This window comes from Bos taurus, chromosome 2 (genome assembly GCF_002263795.3).
Source record: "Bos taurus isolate L1 Dominette 01449 registration number 42190680 breed Hereford chromosome 2, ARS-UCD2.0, whole genome shotgun sequence".
Lineage (NCBI taxonomy): Eukaryota > Metazoa > Chordata > Mammalia > Artiodactyla > Bovidae > Bos > Bos taurus.
Window position 1 is genome coordinate 36932151 of NC_037329.1, and position 22361 is coordinate 36954511.

The 22361-nt window shown below is 34.6% G+C and overlaps 1 protein-coding gene across 26 annotated transcripts in view; it reads left to right on the forward strand.

The window, feature by feature from the left end:
* The window catches only part of BAZ2B (bromodomain adjacent to zinc finger domain 2B), a 331716-nt gene that overhangs the window by 216793 nt on the left and 92562 nt on the right, over positions 1-22361 (forward strand). For 12 of the 26 annotated variants that reach the window (XM_059875504.1, XM_010801997.4, XM_005202456.5 and 9 more), the window contains 7 exons: positions 696-896; positions 1214-1609; positions 7383-7986; positions 9563-9856; positions 11077-11137; positions 12214-12322; positions 12585-12686. In XM_059875504.1, coding sequence (XP_059731487.1) covers positions 696-896; positions 1214-1609; positions 7383-7986; positions 9563-9856; positions 11077-11137; positions 12214-12322; positions 12585-12686 — 1767 coding nt within the window. The remainder of the gene's footprint in view (positions 1-695; positions 897-1213; positions 1610-7382; positions 7987-9562; positions 9857-11076; positions 11138-12213; positions 12323-12584; positions 12687-22361) is intronic. The other 14 variants (XM_010802002.4, XM_024976098.2, XM_024976118.2 and 11 more) reach the window with 3 other exon arrangements.

Below are 22361 nucleotides of genomic sequence, written 5' to 3' on the forward strand. Positions count from 1 at the left end.
CTTGACACTTAACTAAAGCCACTCTTTAAGCCTTTTTCTGCCTATTTTATCTTCTGTACAATACTTTTTACTGTATGGAATTATTTGCTTTTAAAATAATTATCTGTCTAGTCTATCACCACCACCACCACCACCACCACTGGAATGTAAGTTTTCTGAAGGCAGAGACTCTATCATAGACTTTATTGTAGTCAAGCACCTAGAAAGGTGTGTTTGGCTACTGATTCACTGTCTACACAAAGAAAGATTAATGCTAAATGTAGAACTCAATGTACATATCTGGAACTGTTGTTTTCTTTATCATAACTGGAATTATCTTTTTGTAAATTGCTTTTTTAATCTGTCATACCTTTTGAAGCACGGCAGTCATATGAGAGTGTACATATGTGTGTGTGTGTGTGTATATATATATATATATATATATATATTACGCATATACATACTACATTGTATACTGTTTTCAATATTCTATACATGACGGATGTTATACTTTTTACTGGACATTCCTGTCAGATAAGTTAATGTGATCAGTTTTTCAAATAATTACCTTTAAAACATGTGGCTTTTTACTTTTTTCTAAAATGACACTTTGAGATTGAAAATATCATTTAAGAATTAAAAGAGCCTACCTATTACTGAAACTTGAATTTTTTCCAAAAAGAAAAATCTTGTTAAAAAATCTTGTCTTTATCTAGAAGCCAAGGAAAAAAGCTATGGAAAGTTCTAGCAACAGTGATAGTGATTCAGGCACATCATCAGACACGTCAAGTGAAGGCATTAGTAGTAGTGATTCGGATGACCTAGAGGAAGATGAAGAAGAAGATCAAAGTATTGAAGAAAGTGAAGATGATGATTCTGATTCAGAGACTGAAGCACAGCAGAAAAGTAACAACCAGGTAGGTATAAATCATTTCATTGGGTGGTATCTGCACATTATTCATATTTAGGAATTAACTGGCTTATCTTAACTCTCAAAGTCTATATAGTTTAAAGTTTATCACTGCCTTTAGTTCTTCCTTTTGCACAAGAATAAAAAGGAGATAGAGAAACATTTTTAAAGGGACATTTTGTGAATTTTTTAGTGAGTTTTATATATTTATCAATCATTAGAAACACTTTTTTAAGGTACCCTTTTTCGCCCCCATGGTTTACTGCTTGATGTTCTTTGTTTTAACAGATGTTAAAGAAGTTGCCTTTTAATTTGTATTTACAGGTGCTATTACATGGTGTTTCAGACCCAAAAGCAGAAGGACAGAAAGCAACTGAAAAAGCCCAGGAAAAAAGAATTCACCAGCCATTACCTCTTCTGTCTGAATCCCAGACTCACTCATCATTCCAATCCCAGCAGAAGCAGCCTCAGGTTTTGTCACAGCAGCTTCCATTTATTTTCCAAAGCTCTCAGGCAAAGGAGGAATCTGTGAACAAACACACAAGTGTAATACAGTCTACGGGATTGGTGTCCAATGTGAAACCTTTATCTTTGGTAAATCAAGCCAAAAAGGAAACTTACATGAAACTCATAGTTCCTTCTCCTGATGTACTTAAAGCAGGGAATAAAAATACCTCTGAAGAATCTAGTTCTTTGACCAGTGAATTGCGTTCCAAACGGGTGAGTTAAAAATAATTTATAGAAGATTTTTATTATTAGACAAAGAGCTCTTATATAGTCTTACAATTGTTTAAGTTTAAACTGAATTCTATTCTTAAATTTATACATTCTTAGTCACCACGAATAGAATATTCACACCAGAAAACTAAATGTCTGTGATTTTATATTTACCTATACACCTGTTTAATATACTTTTGTAAATGCAATCTTGTCATCTTTTCCTAGGCTTAGTATTTTAGCAGTAAGGGGATAAATATATTTGCATTGGACACTTCACAGTTACTTTTGTTTAGAATCAATTTCTTTTTTTTCCTAATATTAGTATATTATTTTTTAAAGAAATGAACTCTTGAGTAATTTACCTCTGCTGCTAAGTCACTTCAGTCATGTCTGACTCTGTGTGACCCCATAGATGGCAGCCCACCAGGCTCTGCCGTCCCTGGGATTCTCCAGGCAAGAACACTGGAGTGGGTTGCCATTTCCTTCTCCAATGCATGAAAGTGAAAAGTAAAAGTGAAGTTGCTCAGTCGTGTCTGACTCTTCGCGACCCCATGGACTGAAGCCTACCAGGCTCCTCCATCCATGGGATTTTCCAGGCAAGAGTACTGGAGTGGGTTGCTATTGCCTAAAGTCCTATAATTTATCAATTTTTTTTTAATTTTATTTTATTTTTAACTTTACAATATTGTATTGAATCAATTTTAAGCAAAAAAATCCTTTCTAAGAATTGTTTTCCTTTACCATTCTTAATGAATTATACAAAACACAAAATACTTTGAGTAAATTTACTTATACAAACACCAGAACCACTCATCAGAAAACTTTTTTCATATTTATTTTCTTGCTGTTAATTTTATATTATTGTATAGTCTACAGTCATATGTTCAGAAGAATTCTAGTAATTAAATGACCAGTGCTTTTTAATCTTGAACTCATGAGACTGGAGAAAAAATATTCTGTTTGAACACAGTCGCCTGAATTTTGTTAATAAAAACTATCATTAGGCATCCTAATCATTGGAAAAGACTTACTGTTTTGCCAACCATTCATTCTTTTAAGTGCTTCATATGTATTTAGTTATTGGATAACGACATCTGTAAGTGCCACTAATAATATCATGTACATGTACATATATATATGATCAAATTCAGATTCGTATGACTTAACTCACCCAAGATCACATGCTAATTGGTGATGGAGCTGGAATTCAAACTTAGACTCTATAACACTAGAGTCCTTATTCTTAATCACTATGGTATGCTGCCTTTCTTTCTCCAAAAAAAAAAAGAAAATCACAATGTCCTTATCTATTTAGTCTTTATTTTTTAAGTTAATTTTTATTGTAGTGTATAGTTGATTTATAATGCTGTGTTAATTTCTGCTGTACAGCAAAGTAAATCAGTTACACATATACATATATCTCCTCTTTTTTGGATTTCCTTCCCATTTATTTAGGTCACCACAGAGTTCATAAAGTTCCCTGTGCTGTATAGTAGGTTCTCATTAGTTATTGGGAGAAGGCAATGGCAAACCACTCCAGTACTCTTGCCTGGAGAATCCCGTGGATGGAGGAGCCTGGTTGGCTGCAGTCCATGGGGTCGCTGGGAGTCAAACACGATAGAGTGACTTCACTTTCACTTTCACGCATTGGAGAAGGAAATGGCAACCCACTCCAGTGTTCTTGCCTGGAGAATCTCAGGGACGGGGGAGCCTGGTGGGCTGCTGTCTCTGGGGTCCAACAGAGTTGGACATGACTGAAGCGACTTAGCAGCAGCAGCAGCATTAGTTATCTATTTTATGCATAGTAATGTCTATGTGTCAATCCCAATCTCCCAGTTCATCCCACCTGCCCTCCCCCCATGGTATCCATGTTTTTTACAGTGAAGAATTTGACGTGAAAGTGAAAGTTGCCCAGTCCTGTCTGACTCTTTGCAACCCCATGGACCATACAGTCCATGGAATTCTTCAGGCCAGAATACTGGAGTGGGTTTACCAGCTGAGCCACAAGGGAAGCCCAGGAATACTGGAGTGGGTAGCGTATCCCTTCTCCAGCAGAGATCTTCCCGACCCAGGAATTGAGCCAGGGTCTCCTGCATTGCAGGTGGATTCTTTACCCAACTAAGCTATCAGGGAAGAATTTAAGAACAAGGTCAAAGAAAAGTGAGGAAATCAGAACTCTTTTGAGAATCTAAATGAGTAGTTCTAAAGCCTAAGTGTACATTAAAATCACCTGGAAAACTAAAAAGAACTAACCATTTCAGAACAATTTAAAATCAGAATCTTTTGTGTTGAGATTAAGATATTGCATGTCTAAATAGCATCCCATGTGATTCAGATGTGCAACCAAATTTGAGAACCACTAATCCAAATGGAATGATGAGTGATATCATAATATCACACATATGACAACTTGTAATGGACTGGTCAATTGTTAGGAGTTATTGGCGTCGTGTTATTGACTCTCTTTGAAAAGCTAAGGAAGTTAAAAATTACTTTGCATTGGTTACTTTAATTTTTTCATGAATGTATATTCCACTTTAAGATAAATGAATTTACAGAGCCACATCAATAGTTACCTGCATAAGTTTTCTTAATTTTTTAAGAGTTTCTTAAATTCCTATTTAAAGATATGTGACATCTATTATAAAGTCATTTATTAAACATTGGCTTTATAAATGTAGCCAAGCTAGGCTTTCTACCCACGTGATCGTATGTAATCCTTACAAAATTGTGTGAGGTAAAGAAACTAAGGCTCAGAGAGGTTAAGTCACTTTTCAACATCATATAACAAGTTACGAGAAGACAGATTTTTAAACCAAGATCATTCTGATTTCAAAGCCCATGATAAAGGTGAAATAATTTGGTGTTTCTGAAATGATATGGTAGTTAGTGGGAAATATTTTATGTGACTGCACATTCACAGTAGATTCAACTGTGAATGACTTTACTATTTATTGGTATCTAGAATTGAGTTAAGGGCTTACCAGGTGGCACTAGTGGTAAAGAACCTGCCTGGCAATGCAGGAGACATAAGAAACACAGGTTCAATCCCTGGGTCAGGAAGATCCCCTGGAGAAGGGCATGGCAAGCCACTCCAGTATTCTTGCCTATAGAATCCCATGGACAGAGAAATCTGGCAGGCTATAGTCCATAGGGTCACAAAGAGTCGGACATAACTGAAGCGACTTAGCAGGCAGCAGGCAGGCATTGAGTTAAAGGGTATTTTTATAAATATTTCTCTTACATCAGCTTTCCTTCTTTATGTGACAGTCTAATATATTTAGAATTTTGCTTGATTTCTTATGACAGTTTCCATTATTTCACTCTTCCTTCTATGTATCTGCTTTCCGAACTAGTTGATGATTTTCTTCAGTGTTATTTAATTATTGGATCCTTTCAAACCTTATACTGTAGACATTTTAATTTAAGACAGTATACATTAATTGTAATAAAGACCAGGAGTTTTGCCTAGAAGATTTTTTTGCGGTCTCCAGAGAGTCAGGTAAAGACTAGGAGAGCAAGAGCTTCAAGGTAGGACAAAGCTTTGCACCTCTCTCTTATACTCTGATCACCCAAGGGTATATGGAAGTAGCAAGACTTTTGCTACCATACAGGTCTCATTTTTCTCCCCTCCTACTTAATGTCCCACCCCTAATATCAAAAAGGATAGCACATTTGCTGTAAAAGCATAACTGATGCTAGTCTTGGGATAAAATACAGTCATTTTTGGTTATCTTAGAACACCTTCAGATGTCAATATTTGAGAAGTAATTCTTCAGAGTTATAGAATGAGAAGCAATTTCAGAAAATTAAAATATGAAACATAAAACTAAAGGGAAAGTTTTTGATTTTATGACTCTTGATCCTATATGTTTGGAAGGAATATTAACTGCCTATTAAAAATATTAACTGCCTTTTAGAATACAAAATGACTGTGACAAAATTTTGTTCCAAGGAATGAAAATACACTAAATGTTTCTGCTGAAAATTTAAATCAGTACATATATAAAATATGAAGTATTGAGTATATTATATATAAATACTCATATACTATGCAATATTTATGTTTCATATAAATATTAAGTAAAATTATATTAAAATATTTTATGTAATAGTTTGCTATCAAATTCTTTTTAAAAAGATAAACAATTATGTAGTATAATATTTTATTCACTGAATAAATACCAATTAAGCCCTTTCTCTTTGTGAAGCATTGCCTTATGTACAAATATTATATTTCAGTCTTTGTTTACAAAAAGTTAACTTAATTTTCTAAACAAATACCATTAAGATAAGTTAAATAAGATAAAAAAGTTTATATGGGAATTGCTTACTGCATAATTAGTACTGGTACTTTAAAATATTTAATAAGTCATTCTGTGTGGCATCCCATCTCCATTTATATTTATGAAATAACCCACCACAAATCTTTGCTGACTTGCGTATTAAGAGTCCAGGTCCAGTGCTGACAATACTGTTGATTTTAATTTCAAGGCAACCATTTTCATTGCAGAATTTTAGCTCTTAAAATTTAACTTCTATTTCTGTCAACTTTGGATATTTTAATCATTCTACTTCAGTTTTCTTTTTTATATTTTAGTTATACAATTTTAATGAAATTCATATGATGTTATTCTTTTCATGAAGATCCTGATAGTCAAATAAATTTTTGTTGCTATTTACAGATGTAAATTTTATGGTTTAATGGTTTACAAATGAATTTTTCCCAAAAAAGTATAATTTTTTCTAAACTGTTTTCTACATCCTTTCTAAACTAATGTGCTAAAGACACTACAAAGTAGATTCCGCAGAATATTAAGCCAGCCTTTCTACTAACTTCAAATCATGGTTACTGTAGAAAACTACAGGATAGACTATAAGTGGAATCCCAGGGACGTGGGAGCCTGGTGGGCTGCCGTCTATGGGGTTGCACAGAGTCAGACACGACTGAAACGACTAACAGCAGCAGCAGCAGGGGACATATAAGAGCTCAAGGATAGGAGAGATGAGTGCTTTAGGCTGGGACAAATATAGGAAGCATCTTGAGTTGGATTTTGAATAATGAACAGGATTTCATCAGCCTGAAATGTATTAAAGGAAGACATTTTATGCAAAGAAAATGGTTATAACAGACTGTAGAGGCGGTAAAAGTACTGTGTGACATGCACCGGGCATGGCCCATAGTCCAGTTGGACTACAGAGGTATGTTAGTGTCTACTTGAAAAGTAATTTGAATATCAGATATAAGTGTTTAAGGTTTATAAAGTTGGCAGTGGAGGAAGAGGCACTAAAGGTTTTGACCAAAGAGCTAATATAAAATGTAGCTTATTTTATGAGAAAATTGCCCTTGGCATATGCATATATTGGGAGTTGGGTAGGAAGAAGTGATAGTATGTCTTAAATTTGAGCAGTATTTCAATGAAAGAATCCAAAACACATAGTATTAATGTGGCTGACTTGAAAAAAATAAAAGTAAAGATGTTTTTAAGGTTTCAAGTTTGGGTCATTGAGAAAAATGGAAACTGCAGTAATAAGAGAAGAGAGCAGTAAGGAAACACACATTTTGAAGGGGAAAGACTAAATTTTTAAATATATTATGTCTAGCCAAGGTTCAGCAATCAACTAGTCATCACTTCTACTACATTTACAGCACTTAAATATCATGATTTAAATTTGTATATGATTAGTTGTTGTCAGATACAGAAGGCAAATAAAAGTAGTCTTTATTCTTATGATACATTATTGTTTTGTATTCTACTTTATGTTTCAACAGGAACAATATAAACAGACATTCCCAGCTCAGTTAAAGAAACAGGAGTCATCTAAGAGCCTGAAGAAGGTTATTGCAGCTTTGTCAAATCCAAAACCAACCTCTAGTTCACCAGCACATCCAAAACAGACATTAGAAAACAGCAACCCTAATCCATTCTTGACAAATGCACTTTTAGGTAATCACCAACCAAATGGAGTTATTCAAAGTGTCATTCAAGAAGCTCCTCTGGCACTTACTACCAAAACTAAAATGCAGAGTAAGATTAATGAGAACATTGCTACTGCAAGTAGCACCCCTTTTTCCTCACCCGTAAATCTGAGTACAAGTGGAAGAAGAACCCCTGGCAGTCAGACAACTGTCATACCCTCTCCCTCTCCCATACTGCATAGTCAAGGGAAGGAAAAAGCAGTTAGCAACAATGTAAACACAGTGAAAACACAGCCTCACTCTCATCCTGCACAATCTCTAGTGGAGCAGTTTAGAGGAACAGATTCAGACATTCTTAGTAGCAAAGATTCTGAAGACTCCAATGAGGATGAAGAGGAAGATGATGAGGAAGATGAGGAAGATGAGGAAGACGATGACTCTGATGACAGCCAATCAGGTTGTTTTCTATTCTTAAGTTTAAAGTGTTTCTCTAAATGCCCTGTGAACCAAAACATTTTAAAGAGGCTCTTCAAATCCACAGATTTGAAATCGCTGTCATTCACCGTTTCATGCAGCTCTGTTCCTTTCTATAGTGAGTGGTAAAGGAAAGGAATAATTGAGATTGAAAGTCCTAAATTAAGTTCTCAGCTTGTTCATTTAACACTAAACAAATAACTTTAAAATGACTGTAAGTAATTCATGAATTAAGAACTTGAGGAACTTGCTTAATTTTCATTTAATTCATGACCACCCATTTGTCCTTTCTTTTTCATCTCTTCTGCTACTTGTTAACTTGTGTCACTGGATATTTTGAAGAAAGGCAAAATTTTACTCAGTCATTCAGAAAATACCCCAAAGCCTAAATCTCTATGAATAGTTCTTAGCAACATAGAATTTATTTAATAACATATATAGAGTACCCCCAATTTTATTTATTTTCTTTTTAATTTCTTGTTTTATTTCCCTTTAACTCTTTTTTCTTGTTCCACAGAAGATTGAAAATATAAAATAGTTTAAAATTTAAATACAAAGATGAGACACGTATTTTTTATAAAAGTTTTTGAATTTGTTCCTCGTCAGCCACGAATCCAATTTTAAATTTTCTATCTACCAATATAAGTAGGAAAATATAATCAATTATACAATTTTTAAAATGACTATAAGGTAAAAACAACCTACTTGCTCAGGGTAAGAACAACTTTTCCTAATAATATATTTTCCTAGGGTTCCCATAAACACAACTTTGCATGATACATAGTATTAATAGTTTTCAAAGGTAACTTTTATAATGAACTTCGATATGGGTAGCTAGTACTACATAAAACACAATTCCACAGAAGCTGTTGTTCTGGGAACCACTAAAATACAGGCCTAGTATCATCTATGTAATTAGGTTTTACATATCTATAGGGATAGATGCAAATTTATAGGACTACATTGCTAGCACAAACTTAAATTATTAAATCATTAAATTACTCCCCAGTTTTTTCTGTAATACTATTTTTTGTGAAGCCTGAGAAGCTTGACGAGTAGAATTAACTGCAGCCCCAAAGCCAAGTATCTCTCCACCAAAATTGTTTTCTTTTGCCTCAAAACCCGGAAGAACAAGTGATAGTTCCAGAGTTCTCTTCCTCATAGTGAACCTTGTGTACTTCTCAGATTATTGAAATCTATTGATTTAAATAATAAAATTCTGTTTCCTCTATACTTTAGTCTCTTTATTAAATTGAAAATAATTTTGAAAACTCATCATGTGAATAGTGTCATGTGAGAGAAGAACTGTTTTATGATTCAAGTTTTATGATTTGAGTAAAACAGTTACTTTAATGAAGAATTTTAAGCATTTATGGCCTACATACCTTGTGCTCAAATAGCTTTTAAGATAGTAATTTTTACATTTACTCTTCAGAAAAGTTGCTCATTTGAGTTCTCAATCACAAATGCTGATTCCTGAACTATTCCATTTAGATACAAACTGCAAACTGTTGGTGATTATCTAGTTATAATATACAAATGCTTCTTTTACTTCCCAGAATCAGATAGTAATTCAGAATCAGATACAGAAGGATCAGAAGAAGATGATGATGATGATAAAGACCAAGATGAATCAGATAGTGATACTGAAGGAGAGAAAACTTCAATGAAACTGAATAAAACAGCTTCCTCTGTCAAAAGCCCTTCCATCAGTCTCACAGCTCACTCAACACCTCGTAACCTCCACATAGCAAAAGCCCCAGGCTCTGCTCCTGCTGCCTTATGTTCTGAATCCCAGTCACCTGCTTTTCTTGGCACACCTTCTTCCACACTTACTTCAAGTCCACACTCTGGTACCTACACTTTATTTTTATTATTGTGAAGTAGAAATCAAACCATAACAAGAATTCTTATTTATACAGTGTTCTGGGGATGATCTCATTGGAATCAAGGCTAGATTTTAGGCTAAGAAAGGTCAGCGTGTATTTTCAAAGGATATGACTCACTACCATTTTTTCCTCTGTGCTTCCAATTTAAGAACCTGATTGATGGCAGCTCTTGAGTTTAAATACTTTCTTGTTTTTATGTTTATTTTATACTTCTAGAATTTAGAATTTGACTGACAGTTGGACTTTTTTTTTTTTTTTTGGTAATTTACAAAAATGAGCTCACTTTTTTTCTTAATATACAATTGCATGTCTGCCCAACACATAGCCAATGTCATTTGTATTAGTGAGTAGTAGTAGTATTTTATTAACATGCCATATCTTTTTTCCTTTTGATCTTTTATAAACTATTAGAGGTCTTCTTTAAAAGGTTTTGCATTATTACTCTCAAATTTCTATTCTCAATTGAATAACTAAAAAAATACAGGCGTGTATTGTAAAATATTGTTTTACACATGTCACTCTTTTCTTGAAAATTTGTAGTTTTGTTTTCACTTGCCATGAACCAATATGATATCCAACTTATTTAAGATGTATCCATTTGTATTGGTGAAGCTTGATCTTTATCATGAAAAATTGTCCATATAATTATAATCCTATTCTTTGTAGTTTAATTAAAGTGCTTTTGACTATGGATTTATATGGCTATAGAAGTTATATATTTTTTTATTTATTTATTTTAATTAGAGGCTAATTACTTTACAATACTATTTTTAAATGTATAATCCAACTGTTGAAATTTTTCAACATCTTAAAACTCATATTTTCAAAGAAAACAACTGTACATAGTTTCCTGAAACGTCTATCTGCTATTTTCCTTCTACTTCTTTAGCCATTTCCTTAATAACAAGATGAGAGGAAAGCTTTACCTTTTTACTTTCATCATCTTTTCATTAGAGAGAAATAAATACTAGCTATTATGTCATGCAGACCAAAAAGGAAAAAAAAAAACCTCTACACAGTGTGTTTTGTTGAAAATAATCTGAAAATAATGTACAAACTGCAGAAAAACACTAAATAATTCAAGTCATTAAGACACATTATTCAAAGAAAAGTTTCAAAACTAGCAAAAATTTTTCATGTATATAAACTAATCTTTTATGTTAACTGGTTGAATTTTCTTGAAGGCACTTCCAAAAGGAGAAGAGTAACAGATGAACGTGAACTGCATATTCCTTTGGAATATGGGTATGCAAAATAAGATTTATCTTTATGCTTTTGCCCCACATATTTATGCATGTTTTGATTTCTCATTCTCTACTGTTACTAACAGAAGTGAATATACTGCACAGTATTTATTAAACAGAAGAGCAAAGCTGATATATCTGAGGTTGATATATCAGAAAACTAAAATTAAGCCTAACTGCTGGGTTTAGGTATGGTAGAGCTGGGATGGGATCATAGGCAGCTAGGTGGGAATATGATTGAAAAAGTTGCAAAAGCAAATCATTTGGCAAAGAGCAGGGACACAGTTAAGAGTGTCAGAAGTTGTTGTGAAGATAGATTTAAAGGATGGTGAAAGCCACTGTCGGAGAAGGCAATGGCACCCCACTCCAGTACTCTTGCCTGGAAACTCCCATGGACGGAGGAGCCTGGTAGGCTGCAGTCCATGGGGTCGCTAAGAGTCGAACACGACTGAGCGACTTCACCTTCACTTTTCACTTTCATGCATTGGAGAAGGAAATGGCAACCCACTCCAGTGTTCTTGCCTGGAGAATCCCAGGGACGGGGGAGCCTGGTGGGCTGCCGTCTATGGGGTCGCAGAGAGTCGGACACGACTGAAGCGACTTAGCAGCAGCAGCAGCAGCAGAAAGCCACCGTGGGTAAAACTGAAAGACTTGAGCAGAGTTTGGCTAAAATGGTTGAATAGGAACTGAGAATTTTCACACTGCAAGTTTGTGATCCCCAAAGAGCAGAGAGCCAAGTTTGCTTTATTCTTCTCATTTAAAGCTTTTCAAATATAAATTCAATACACCCTGACACATTACTGAACATGCCCAAATACCCAAAGTCATGCCAGTGTGATTTCTTAAAATTTTGATATTTGTTTAATATTTGTAAATTGAGTTTGATTAACTTCAGTTAAATTACTTAGTAAAAAAATCTCAATTATTTTAATGTATCTGAATTGTATACTGTTTATATTTTTCTTTGTATTTTTTGTGTTGTCTAAAGAGCATGTGTTCTTAAATTTTTTTAATTTTTATTTTTAAAAGTTTTCTTAAAACTAAATATGTTATAACCCTCATTTCTATTATGTGTAGCTGGCAGAGAGAGACAAGAATAAGAAACTTTGGAGGGCGCCTTCAAGGAGAAGTAGCATATTATGCTCCATGTGGAAAGAAACTTAGGCAGTACCCTGAAGTAATAAAGGTACATACTTTTCACCAAATAGCACACATTTGGTGCCTATTAAGCTTGCTTATGGGAAAAAAAGTACACTCCTTTGTCAAAGTTCTTTAACACAAAATATTCTCTCGTGTGAGACTAATGAATGTGCTTAACCTAAATTGATCTGTTAAATCCATAGCCCATAATAGAGTATACAAAACCATAGTGTCCTGAAGATAGCTATACATCAAAGCTGGGTTGTAATTATTAAAACCTGAAGTGGAAAAATATGTGATTTTTTCAGTATCTCAGCAGAAATGGAATAATGGATATCTCAAGGGACAATTTCAGCTTCAGTGCAAAAATAAGAGTGGGTGACTTCTATGAAGCCAGAGATGGACCGCAGGTATCCACTTTTTAAAAAGTACAGTCTTTGAACCAAAAAGTAGTAACATAACCTAAATGAAGTAAATTTCACTACACTCTGGAGCATTGCCTTTTGTTAGTTAATTCTTATAGCTATACATATAACTTTGTAGACACTCACAAGGCCTCAATATACTGTGTTTCAGTAACAGGGAGCTTTGACATTTTTTTCCTTTAAGTTTAAGTAAACTTTTTCCTGTTTGTTAATTCTGTCATTAATTTTGATAGTTTACACAGGTATAAAAGTATCTGCATGTTCATTAGAAATATAGGAAAACATTAGTTCCCTAAAAGGTAAACATTAAAAAAAATTTGAATAGGGAAAAAAATTGTTATAAGTCAGTCTAAGAGAGGATAGATATGCCTTAGTTTTGGGGAGGATCTTATCCATTTCATTATGCCATACTACATGATCCATTGTCACAAGTGTGATAATTTTTTGATGGAGTTAGGGGGAATTCCATAATAGTGGATGAATGAAATTTCTCCTTTTTGTAGAAATTGAATTTCTAAATAATTAGACACATTTATGAAAATATCACCACAGCTCTCTTTGAGTTTAAGGATTAAGTACATAACCTCATCAATCACCACAAAGAAGTTAACACTAAAACCTCATTTCCTATGTCTCCTTTAATGGTTTGCCTTTATTCCATACTTAGATTCAGCTACATGTACTTAGTATTCCCTTTATTAGCTCCATTGAAAGAAGTCCTAGTTATGGAGTGAGGAGATCTAGATTCTTGTTAATCCATGAAATAGTTTTATGATTTCAAACAACAAAATCATGCCCTCTTTTACTTCAGTTTCTTTATCGGCAGAATAGAGACAATCATAATTTTCCTTCTGCCTCATAGGATGATGATGAGGTTAAAATGAAATCATACGGATAAAAATGTTTTAAAGGGTTAAAATGCTTAGCCAACTGAAGTTGGTATTTTCCTTCTTGATTGAACTTTTCTTTTTTTCACTATAATGCCCAGAAAGATATTCTTCTAGTGATTAATATTTTCTATTGTGAATGGGCAAGTTTTTCCATACTATCTTACCCTTTAATTTTATAGTTATAGAAGTAAAAAATTAATTCCTAATTCTTCAAGAGAGTCATTCATTTTGAGAGCTCAAAGATTAAGGGAGTTTTCCAAGATTACACAATCTCAACCAGGTAGAAACCTAACTGAACTCAAGATTTCTGACAAGTGATCTTTTACATTCATTGTGTAACCTATTTTCCATTGTCATCCATGACTTTTTATGAAACAAGTTATGTCCACATCCACTTGTTTCTTTACTAGTAAATCTAAAATGCCAAAACAAATTCATCTGAGATTTAACTTGTTTATGGAAATACATTCTAGGATTTTTCTTTTTTCAACTTAAAAATCTGTGTAACTTACCAGATTCTTAGAATTTTAGTGAACTACAGCATTATTTTATATACTTCATATATAGCAGAGCAGTTTTTAAGTCATAAACCTTAGAAGGCAATAATGATTTTATTTAAAAATTCCCATTTTTTAATCTTTTCATTCATGTTAATATAACCTTATCTCACTTAAATATGCCAATGATATCTTTATGTTTTTAAGTTAAATAGAATTTTATTCTAGAGAGGAAAGCTAATTGCTATCCAGTACATAAAGGACTTTAGTTTTGTATCAGTGGTAATTAGACTCAGTCTATGAAGCCTCATTAGGCAGAGCAGAATGTTCTTTGACATCCATTCACTTTTTATTAAATGTAATCAGTGTTTTCCAAAGCATAATCAGTTCCAATCAAGGAAATATGATGAGTTATTAGTTCAAGACTATGTTAAGCTGCCAACATTTCAGCAGCCTGCTGAGGGAAAATATTAGCAATTTTGAGAACACTTCTCTCAATTTAAAAAATATAAGTTGATTTTATTTCAGGATACTTTTAGAGAACAACAATTAAAGGTAAGTAATCAAAATAAATTTACTTCATTAGAGATGCATGTAGTTAAAGAAACGTACTTATTCAGTGTATGATCAATATGTATAAGCATATGGTTAATTAGAAATGTATATAATTATATAGTAGTTTTCTGTGGAAATGAACAAAGATTGCATGTCTTTGTTAAAGTATCTTAATGTCCAATAATTTTGATTGGCCTAAATTTTGTAGAAGATATAAAATATAATTTGGGACAAAGACACTGTTTCCAAGTAGTGATGATCTGTATATGTTTATATACAAATTTTGTAAATACAAATTGTATAAATGGTCTGATGGTATACATAAATTGAAAATTAAAACTATGCATATTGAAAGACTGAAAGGAAATGTGTCAAAGATTTAATAATGGATGTAATGGTTGGTGGTACAGTGGATCTTATTTTTACCTATGTTCTTACATGTTTCACAATTCCTAAAATTTGCTTGTATTGCAACTATAATGTGAAAAACAATTTCCTATTTAAAAATAATTACATCTACCCATATAATCCAAAAAAGCTAAACATTCAGTTTTCAAAATACATAGAAATTTTACATAATGATTTTAAATGTTACTGCTACAGTTTTCCAAGCTACATATATTTATTCTGGGTGTTTGATTACAAATGTAATGCTATATTTATAGATTCATTAATATTCTTAATCACTCTCCTAATAAAATGTTTACATTGGAAAATATATTTCTTCCATCATATTTTTTCTCTTAAACTTACCAAAACCAAAAAGCAACTGCAACAGCAGTTCTATAAGTTCTAATTTTGTTCAAGATATATCAAAAACTTGCAGCAGTGGTACTCTATATTTTGCTGATGAAATTTAGAAAATGATAATTTTTGTTAGAAGATAATATCTGCAATACAGAAGCAGAGTTATTTTATGTTAATTATTTTGACAAAGTATTTCTGAGCTTGAGACAATGATTATACACATATTTATTAACAGCAAACTTTTTTGAAAGTATTGATTCATTGTGTATAGTACAGTAAAACGAGAGGTCTGAGAGTTCATGGGGCTTCTCTGGTGGCTTAGTGGTAAAGAATCCGCCTGCCAATGCAGGAGAGACAGGTCCAATCCCTGGGTCAGGAAGATCCCCTGGAGAAGGAAATGGCAACCCACTCCAATATTCTTGCCTGAAAATCCCATGGACAGAGGGAGCCTGGCAGGATACATTTCATGGGTTGCAAAAGAGTTGGATATGACTTAGCGACTAAATAACACCACCATGAGAGTTCATATTTATTGAGATTTAGTAAATTCATCCTGAAATGACAACAATCTAGTGATTACCTTTTTAAAATTAAAAAGAGAAGCTGTTAATTAAATAAGAAAGGGTTGACACAAGAAATTGGAGTGGGGGCGGCGAGGCTTTAATCTATCCATTATCAGTTTTGTTTATTTCAGTCTACAAATGTGGTGAGAGATTTGTAAAACTGGCTACTTGTTAGTATCTACTAATCTTAGATACCAAACACTTCCTACCAGCTTCTATAAAAGTCATGATTTTAAGGATGATAGATTTCATGAAATAAAATGAACCATATACTCTTTATAGTCACATGATACACTAGCTTGGCTACCTTCTTAAGAAATTGTTTTAACTATTTTAGCCAGTGAAACTCCTCTGAAAAGGCAATACGGTAAATATATTTCTTATAGACTTCTCCATCATATTGTAAGGACTGGTTGAACCTAATATCTATGATTGTTTTCATTTCATTTTGTTTTTGAATGTCAGAATAAAAGAAAGTAAGGTTGAGCTAGGCAGATTTTGGTAATATAAAATAGGGTTTCTTTTATTTACCTTAATAAGATTGTTAGGTTAAAAGGTAAAAAATATTCACATTTTTGTTAGAAATATATGATGGTTTCAAAATGTTAATGGCAAAGATCATTTTGAAATATATGATAATCTACATTGCAAAGTATTTTTGTGAATTGTAGAAAACAAAACATTTAAGCATAAATATAACAATTAAGTTTATTTTTTCAACCAGGAAGTTCACCAGCAAAGGTCAATGAATGCCAATGTATCCAGGCCAAAAAAGCAAAGAAAAGAAAATATGCAAAGAAGGATCAAGTTAAAAGTGACTTAGGAAAAAAATGTTGCTTTCTCTCTTTGAGATATACTTTTATAAGATTTTTTTTTAATGTCTTAACTTCCTTGAGAAAAGAAAAATATCACTCATACTGAAAACAGCCTTTTTCTTATAAATTAATATTTTGGGAGATATTTAATGTTCCAGGCATTTTTTTCCAAAGTAAATTTTCCCTAAATGGATTTTCCATAATGCAAGTATGAACACATCAGTACAGAAATAAACTTGAAGGCTTGGCTTTCAGGAAAAAATAATGTTCATAGAGAAACTGAAGAGTATAAAAGAAATAGAAGTTATGATCACTAGTTTAAAGAAGCTTATTGTCTGAGAAAGATAAAACACTAAGCAAAATGCTCTTCAGCTACAGTCAGGGATAAGGAATAAGCGGAGACTTCACAATAAAGTGGGCAACATAGAGCCACTGGCAAAACTGCAATGCTGTTAATTTTTTCAAATAGTTCAGTTCAGTCGCTCAGCCGTGTCCAACTCTTTGCAACCCTGTGGACTGCAGCACACCAGGCCTCCCTGTCCATCACCAACTCCCAGAGTTTACACAAACTCATATGTGTATTGAGTGGGTGATGCCATACAACCATCTCATCCTCTGTCATCCCCTTCTCCTTCCGCCTTCAATCTTTCCCAGCCTCACGGTCTTTTTATATGAGTCAGTTCTTAGCATCAGGTGGCTGAAGTATTGGAGTTTCAGCTTCAGCATCAGTCCTTCCAATGCATATTTGGGACTGATTTCCTTTAAAATGCACTGGTTGGATCTCCTTGCAGTCTAAGGGACTCTCAAGAGTCTCCTCCAACACCACACTTCAAAAGCATCAATTCTTTGGTGCTCAGCTTTCTTTATACTACAGCTCTCACATGCATACATGACTACTGGAAAAACCATAGCCTTGACTAGACTGACATTTGTTGGCAATGTAATGTCTCTGCTTTTTGATATGCTGTCTAGGTTGGTCATAACTTTCCTTCCAAGGAGTAAGCGTCTTTTAATTTCATGGCTGCAGTCACCATCTGCAGTGATTTTGGAGCCCAAAAAAATAAAGTCTGCCACTGTTTCCATTGTTCCCCCATCTATTTGCCATGAAGTGATGGGACCAGATGCCATGATGTTAGTTTTCTGAATGTTAAGTTTTAAGCTAACTTTTTCACTCTCCTGTTTCACTTTTATCAAAGGCTCTTAAGTTCTTCTTCACTTTCTGCCATACGGGTGGAGTCATCTGCATGTCTGAGGTTATTGATAATTCTCCCAGCAATCTTGATTTCAGCTTGTGCTTCATCCACCCTAGCGTTTCTCATGATGTACTCTGCATATAAGTTAAATAAGTAGGGTGACAATATACATCCTTGACGTACACCTTTCCCAATGTGGAACCAGTCTTTTGTTCCATGTCCATTTCTAAGTGTTCCTTCCTGACCTGCATACAGTTTCTCAAGAGCAGGTCAGGTGGTCTGGTATTCCCATCTCTTGAAGAATTTTCCACAGTTTCTTGTGATCCACACAGTCAAAGGCTTTGGCTTAGTCAATGAAGCAGAAATAGATGTTTTTCTGGAACTCTCTTGCTTTTTCAGTGATCAAATGGACGTTGGCAATTTGATCTCTGGTTCCTCTGCCTTTTCTAAATCCAGCTCGAACATCTGGAAGTTCACAGTTCACATACTGTTGAGGCCTGGCTTGGAGAATTTTGAGCATTACTTTGCTAGCCTGTGAGATCAGTGCAATTGTGCGGTAGTTTGAGCATTCTCTGGTGTTGCCTTTCTTAGGGATTGAAATGAAAATTGACCCTTTCCAGTCCTGTGGCCACAGCTGAGTTTTCCAAATTTGCTAGCATATTGAGTGTAGCACTTTCACAGCGTCATCTTTTAGGATTTGAAATATCTCAGCTGGAATTCCATCACCTCCACTAGCTTTGTTCTTAGTGATGCTTCTTAAGACCCACTTGACTTCACATTCCAGGATGTCTGGCTCTAGGTCAGTGATCACACCATCGTGATTATCTGGGTCGTGAAGATCTTTTTTGCATAGTTCTTCTGTGTATTCTTGCAACCTCTTCTTAATATATTCTGCTTCTGTTAGATCCATACCATTTTTGTCCTTTATTGTGCCCATCTTTGCATAAAATGTCCCCTTGGTATCTCTAACTTTCTTTTTTTTTTTTTTTTTTTTAAGTTTCAAATATTTTATTTCCTTATTCATACAGTATGAAGTTTCCTAAAGATCCCACAACATGATGTTTCATGCAGAAGAAAAACCAAACATTCAACATAAACCATCCTCCCGCCCCACCCACCCACACACACTAAAAAAAAAAAAGAAAAAACCCTCATTCCCCAGTAAGGAAATAATGTTTGCACTATTTTTTCTGTAACGCCAGCCAAGATATACACAAACAAGAGAAATAGAAAGCATTTGCTAAAATATCTGTAACAAATACTTATGTACAAAAAATTCACAAAAGACGAGCTCCCCTCTTGAAGCAGAGCACATGGCGGTTGACACTGGAACAGATCAAGCCACTGGCTGGGGTTGTGAGCCACACACTCATCCAGAGGGAGAAAGTTACAGGTGGAGATTTTCAGTTTGAACGTTAACATTTCCAAAGTTTGGCAACATTATGTTTTAAAATTATGCAAATTATGTAAACAAGAGGTACATTTTAAATTGATCTACATGCAAAACTCCATGTCATGCAAGGACACCAAGCACCGGGATTTCTCTCACAGACAGAGCCCATGGCGTGCAGCACTCAGTTGAAGGAACAGCGGTGGCAGGCAGGCATGCCCAAAATTAAGATGCTTAACTTTCTTGAAGAGATCTCTAGTCTTTGCCATTCTATTGTTTTCATCTATTTCTTTGTACTGATCACTGATAAAGGCTTTCTTATCTCCCCTTGCTATTCTTTGGAACTCTGCATTCAAATTAATATATCTTTCCTTTTCTCCTTTGCCTTAGCTTCTCCTCTTTTCTCAGCTGTTTGTAAGCCCTCCTCAGACATCCATTTTGCCTTTTTGCATTTCTTTTTCTCGGGGATGGTTTTGATCCCTGCCTCCTGTACAGTGTCACAGACCTCTGTCCATAGTTCTTCAGGCACTCTATCAGATCTAATCCCTTAAATCTATTTGTCACTTCCCCTGGATAATCATAAGGGATTTGATTAAAGCATACCTGAATGGTCTAGTGGTTTTCCTTACTTTCTTCAATTTAAGTCTGAATTTGGTAATAAGGAGTTCATGGTCTGAGCCACAGTCAACTCCCAGTCTTGTTTTTGCTGACTGTATAGAGCTTCTCCATCTTTGGCTGCAAAGAATGTAATCAGTCTGAATTCGTATTGAACATCTGGTGATGTCCATGTGTAGAGTCTTCTCTTGTGTTGTTGGAAGAGGGTGTTTGCTATGACCAGTGCGTTTTCTTGGCAAAACTCTATTAGCCTTTGCCCTGCTTCATTCTGTACTCCAGGGCCAAATTTGCCTGTTATTCCAGATATTTCTTGACTACCTACTTTGTCATTCCAGTCCCCTATAATGAAAAGGACATCTTTTGGGGGTGTTAATTCTAGAAGGTCTTATTGATCTTCATAGAACCTTTCACCTTCAGCTTCTTTAGCATTACTGATCGGGGCATAGACTTGGATTACCATAATATTGAATGATTTGCCTTGGAAACAAACAGAGATCCTGTCTGTCATTTTTGAGATTGCATCCAAGTACTGCATTTTGGACTCTTGTTGACTATGAGGGCTACTCCATTTCTTCTAAGGGATAGCTTCTAAGTAGGTAGATATCCACAGTAGTAGATATAATGTTCATCTGAGTTAAATTCACCCATTCCAGTCCATTTTATCTCACTGATTCCTAAAATGTCAATTTTCACTCTGCCATCTTGTTTGACCACTTCCAATTTACCTTGATTCCTAGACCTGATACTCCAGGTTCTTGTGCAATATTGCTCTTTACAGCATCAGACTTTACTTCCATCACCAGTCACATCCACAACTGGGTGTTGTTTTTGCTTTGGCTCCGTCTTTTCATTCTTTGTGAAGTTAGTTCTCCACTGATCTCCGGTAGCATATTGGGCACCTACTGACCTGGCGAGTTGATCTTTCAGTGTCCTATTTTTTTGCCTTTTCATGCTGTTCATGAGGTTCTCAAGGCAAGAATACTGAAGTGGTTTGCCATTCCCTTCTCCAATGGACCACGTTTTGTCAGAACTCTCCACCATGACATGTCTGTCTTGGGTGTCCCTACTCAGAATGGCTGATAGTTTGATTGAGTTAGACAAGGCTGTGGTCCATGTGATCAGATTGGTTAGTTTTCTGTGACTGTTGTTTTCAGTCTGTCTGCCCTCTGATGGAGAAGGATAAGAGGCTTATGGAAGCTTCCTGATGGGAGAGACTGACTGACAGGGAAACTGGTTCTTGTTCTGATGGGCAGGGCCATGCTCAGTAAATCTTTAATCCAGTTGTCTGTTGATGAGCAGGGCTGTGTTCCCCCTGTTATTTATCTTGGGCCAGACCATGGCAGAGGTAATGAAGATAATGGTGACCTCCTTCAAAAGGTCGCATGCATCCACTGCTCACTCAGTACCCCCAACCCTGCAGCAGGCCACCTCCGACCCACTTATTTTTCAAGTAAGAACAAAAGCCTGCTAGTCAGCAACCAGGATTCTAATTCAATTCTGCTGTTAACTGTCACACCCAGTGTAACATAGCTGTGGGCATATATGGACACTGAGAACATGAGAGATCAGTACCAAAAAACTAAAAGTCTGGAAATTTATGTCACTAATCTACCAGGTAGGATTTTTGATGGCTAGGCAAGGGCCTATACTAGAAAGCCAACTGTATGAATCCAAGTGTAGAAAGGAGATATTTGACAGTCCTAAGTCTTTGAGGATAACATACTATGAGTAATGGAAAGCATCGTCAGCATTGTGGAAACAATTGTGTCAAACCGTGTCTTTCTCAACTGCTTTTAATTGGTGACACTCATCTCCACACATAGATAACTGTTCTTACTCTTTAACATCTTTCAAGTGCTATTCAGTATATGATATTAATAAACTTTATTATTAAGATTAAGAATCCCTATGCTGTAAAGTTTATGGTATATAAAGCTCTGATATCATAAAGTAGCTACAAATAGACATAATGCTAAACTGTGAACTAGTTGTAAGGAAATCCAACAAAATTCTTATTTTTCTCATGAAAATAACTTTTATGTTATTCTTAAACTAAGAAAAAAAAGTAATAAGTTAATTTTCTTTTGTTGAGTAAGTTTTGGCTACTGAGTGAATTAAACTGTAAGCTTCAGATTCCTAACAATCCATTTCTTATTTTCTAAAATCCAGGAATCAAAAGACATTATATCCATCCAATATATGCAACTCCCTTAGAAAGCATTTACTTTAGAAATGTCAAGGGCAAAAATGTAAATGACAATGTCACTATATTGTCTGGTAAGCTTGGGCGCCAGCATATTCCGTTTCTTTTTTGACACTAAGCTGAATAAAACATAAGTGTAAAATTGTACCTGGATAAAACAGAAAAACAGATCAAACCCTTTAAATCTTGGCT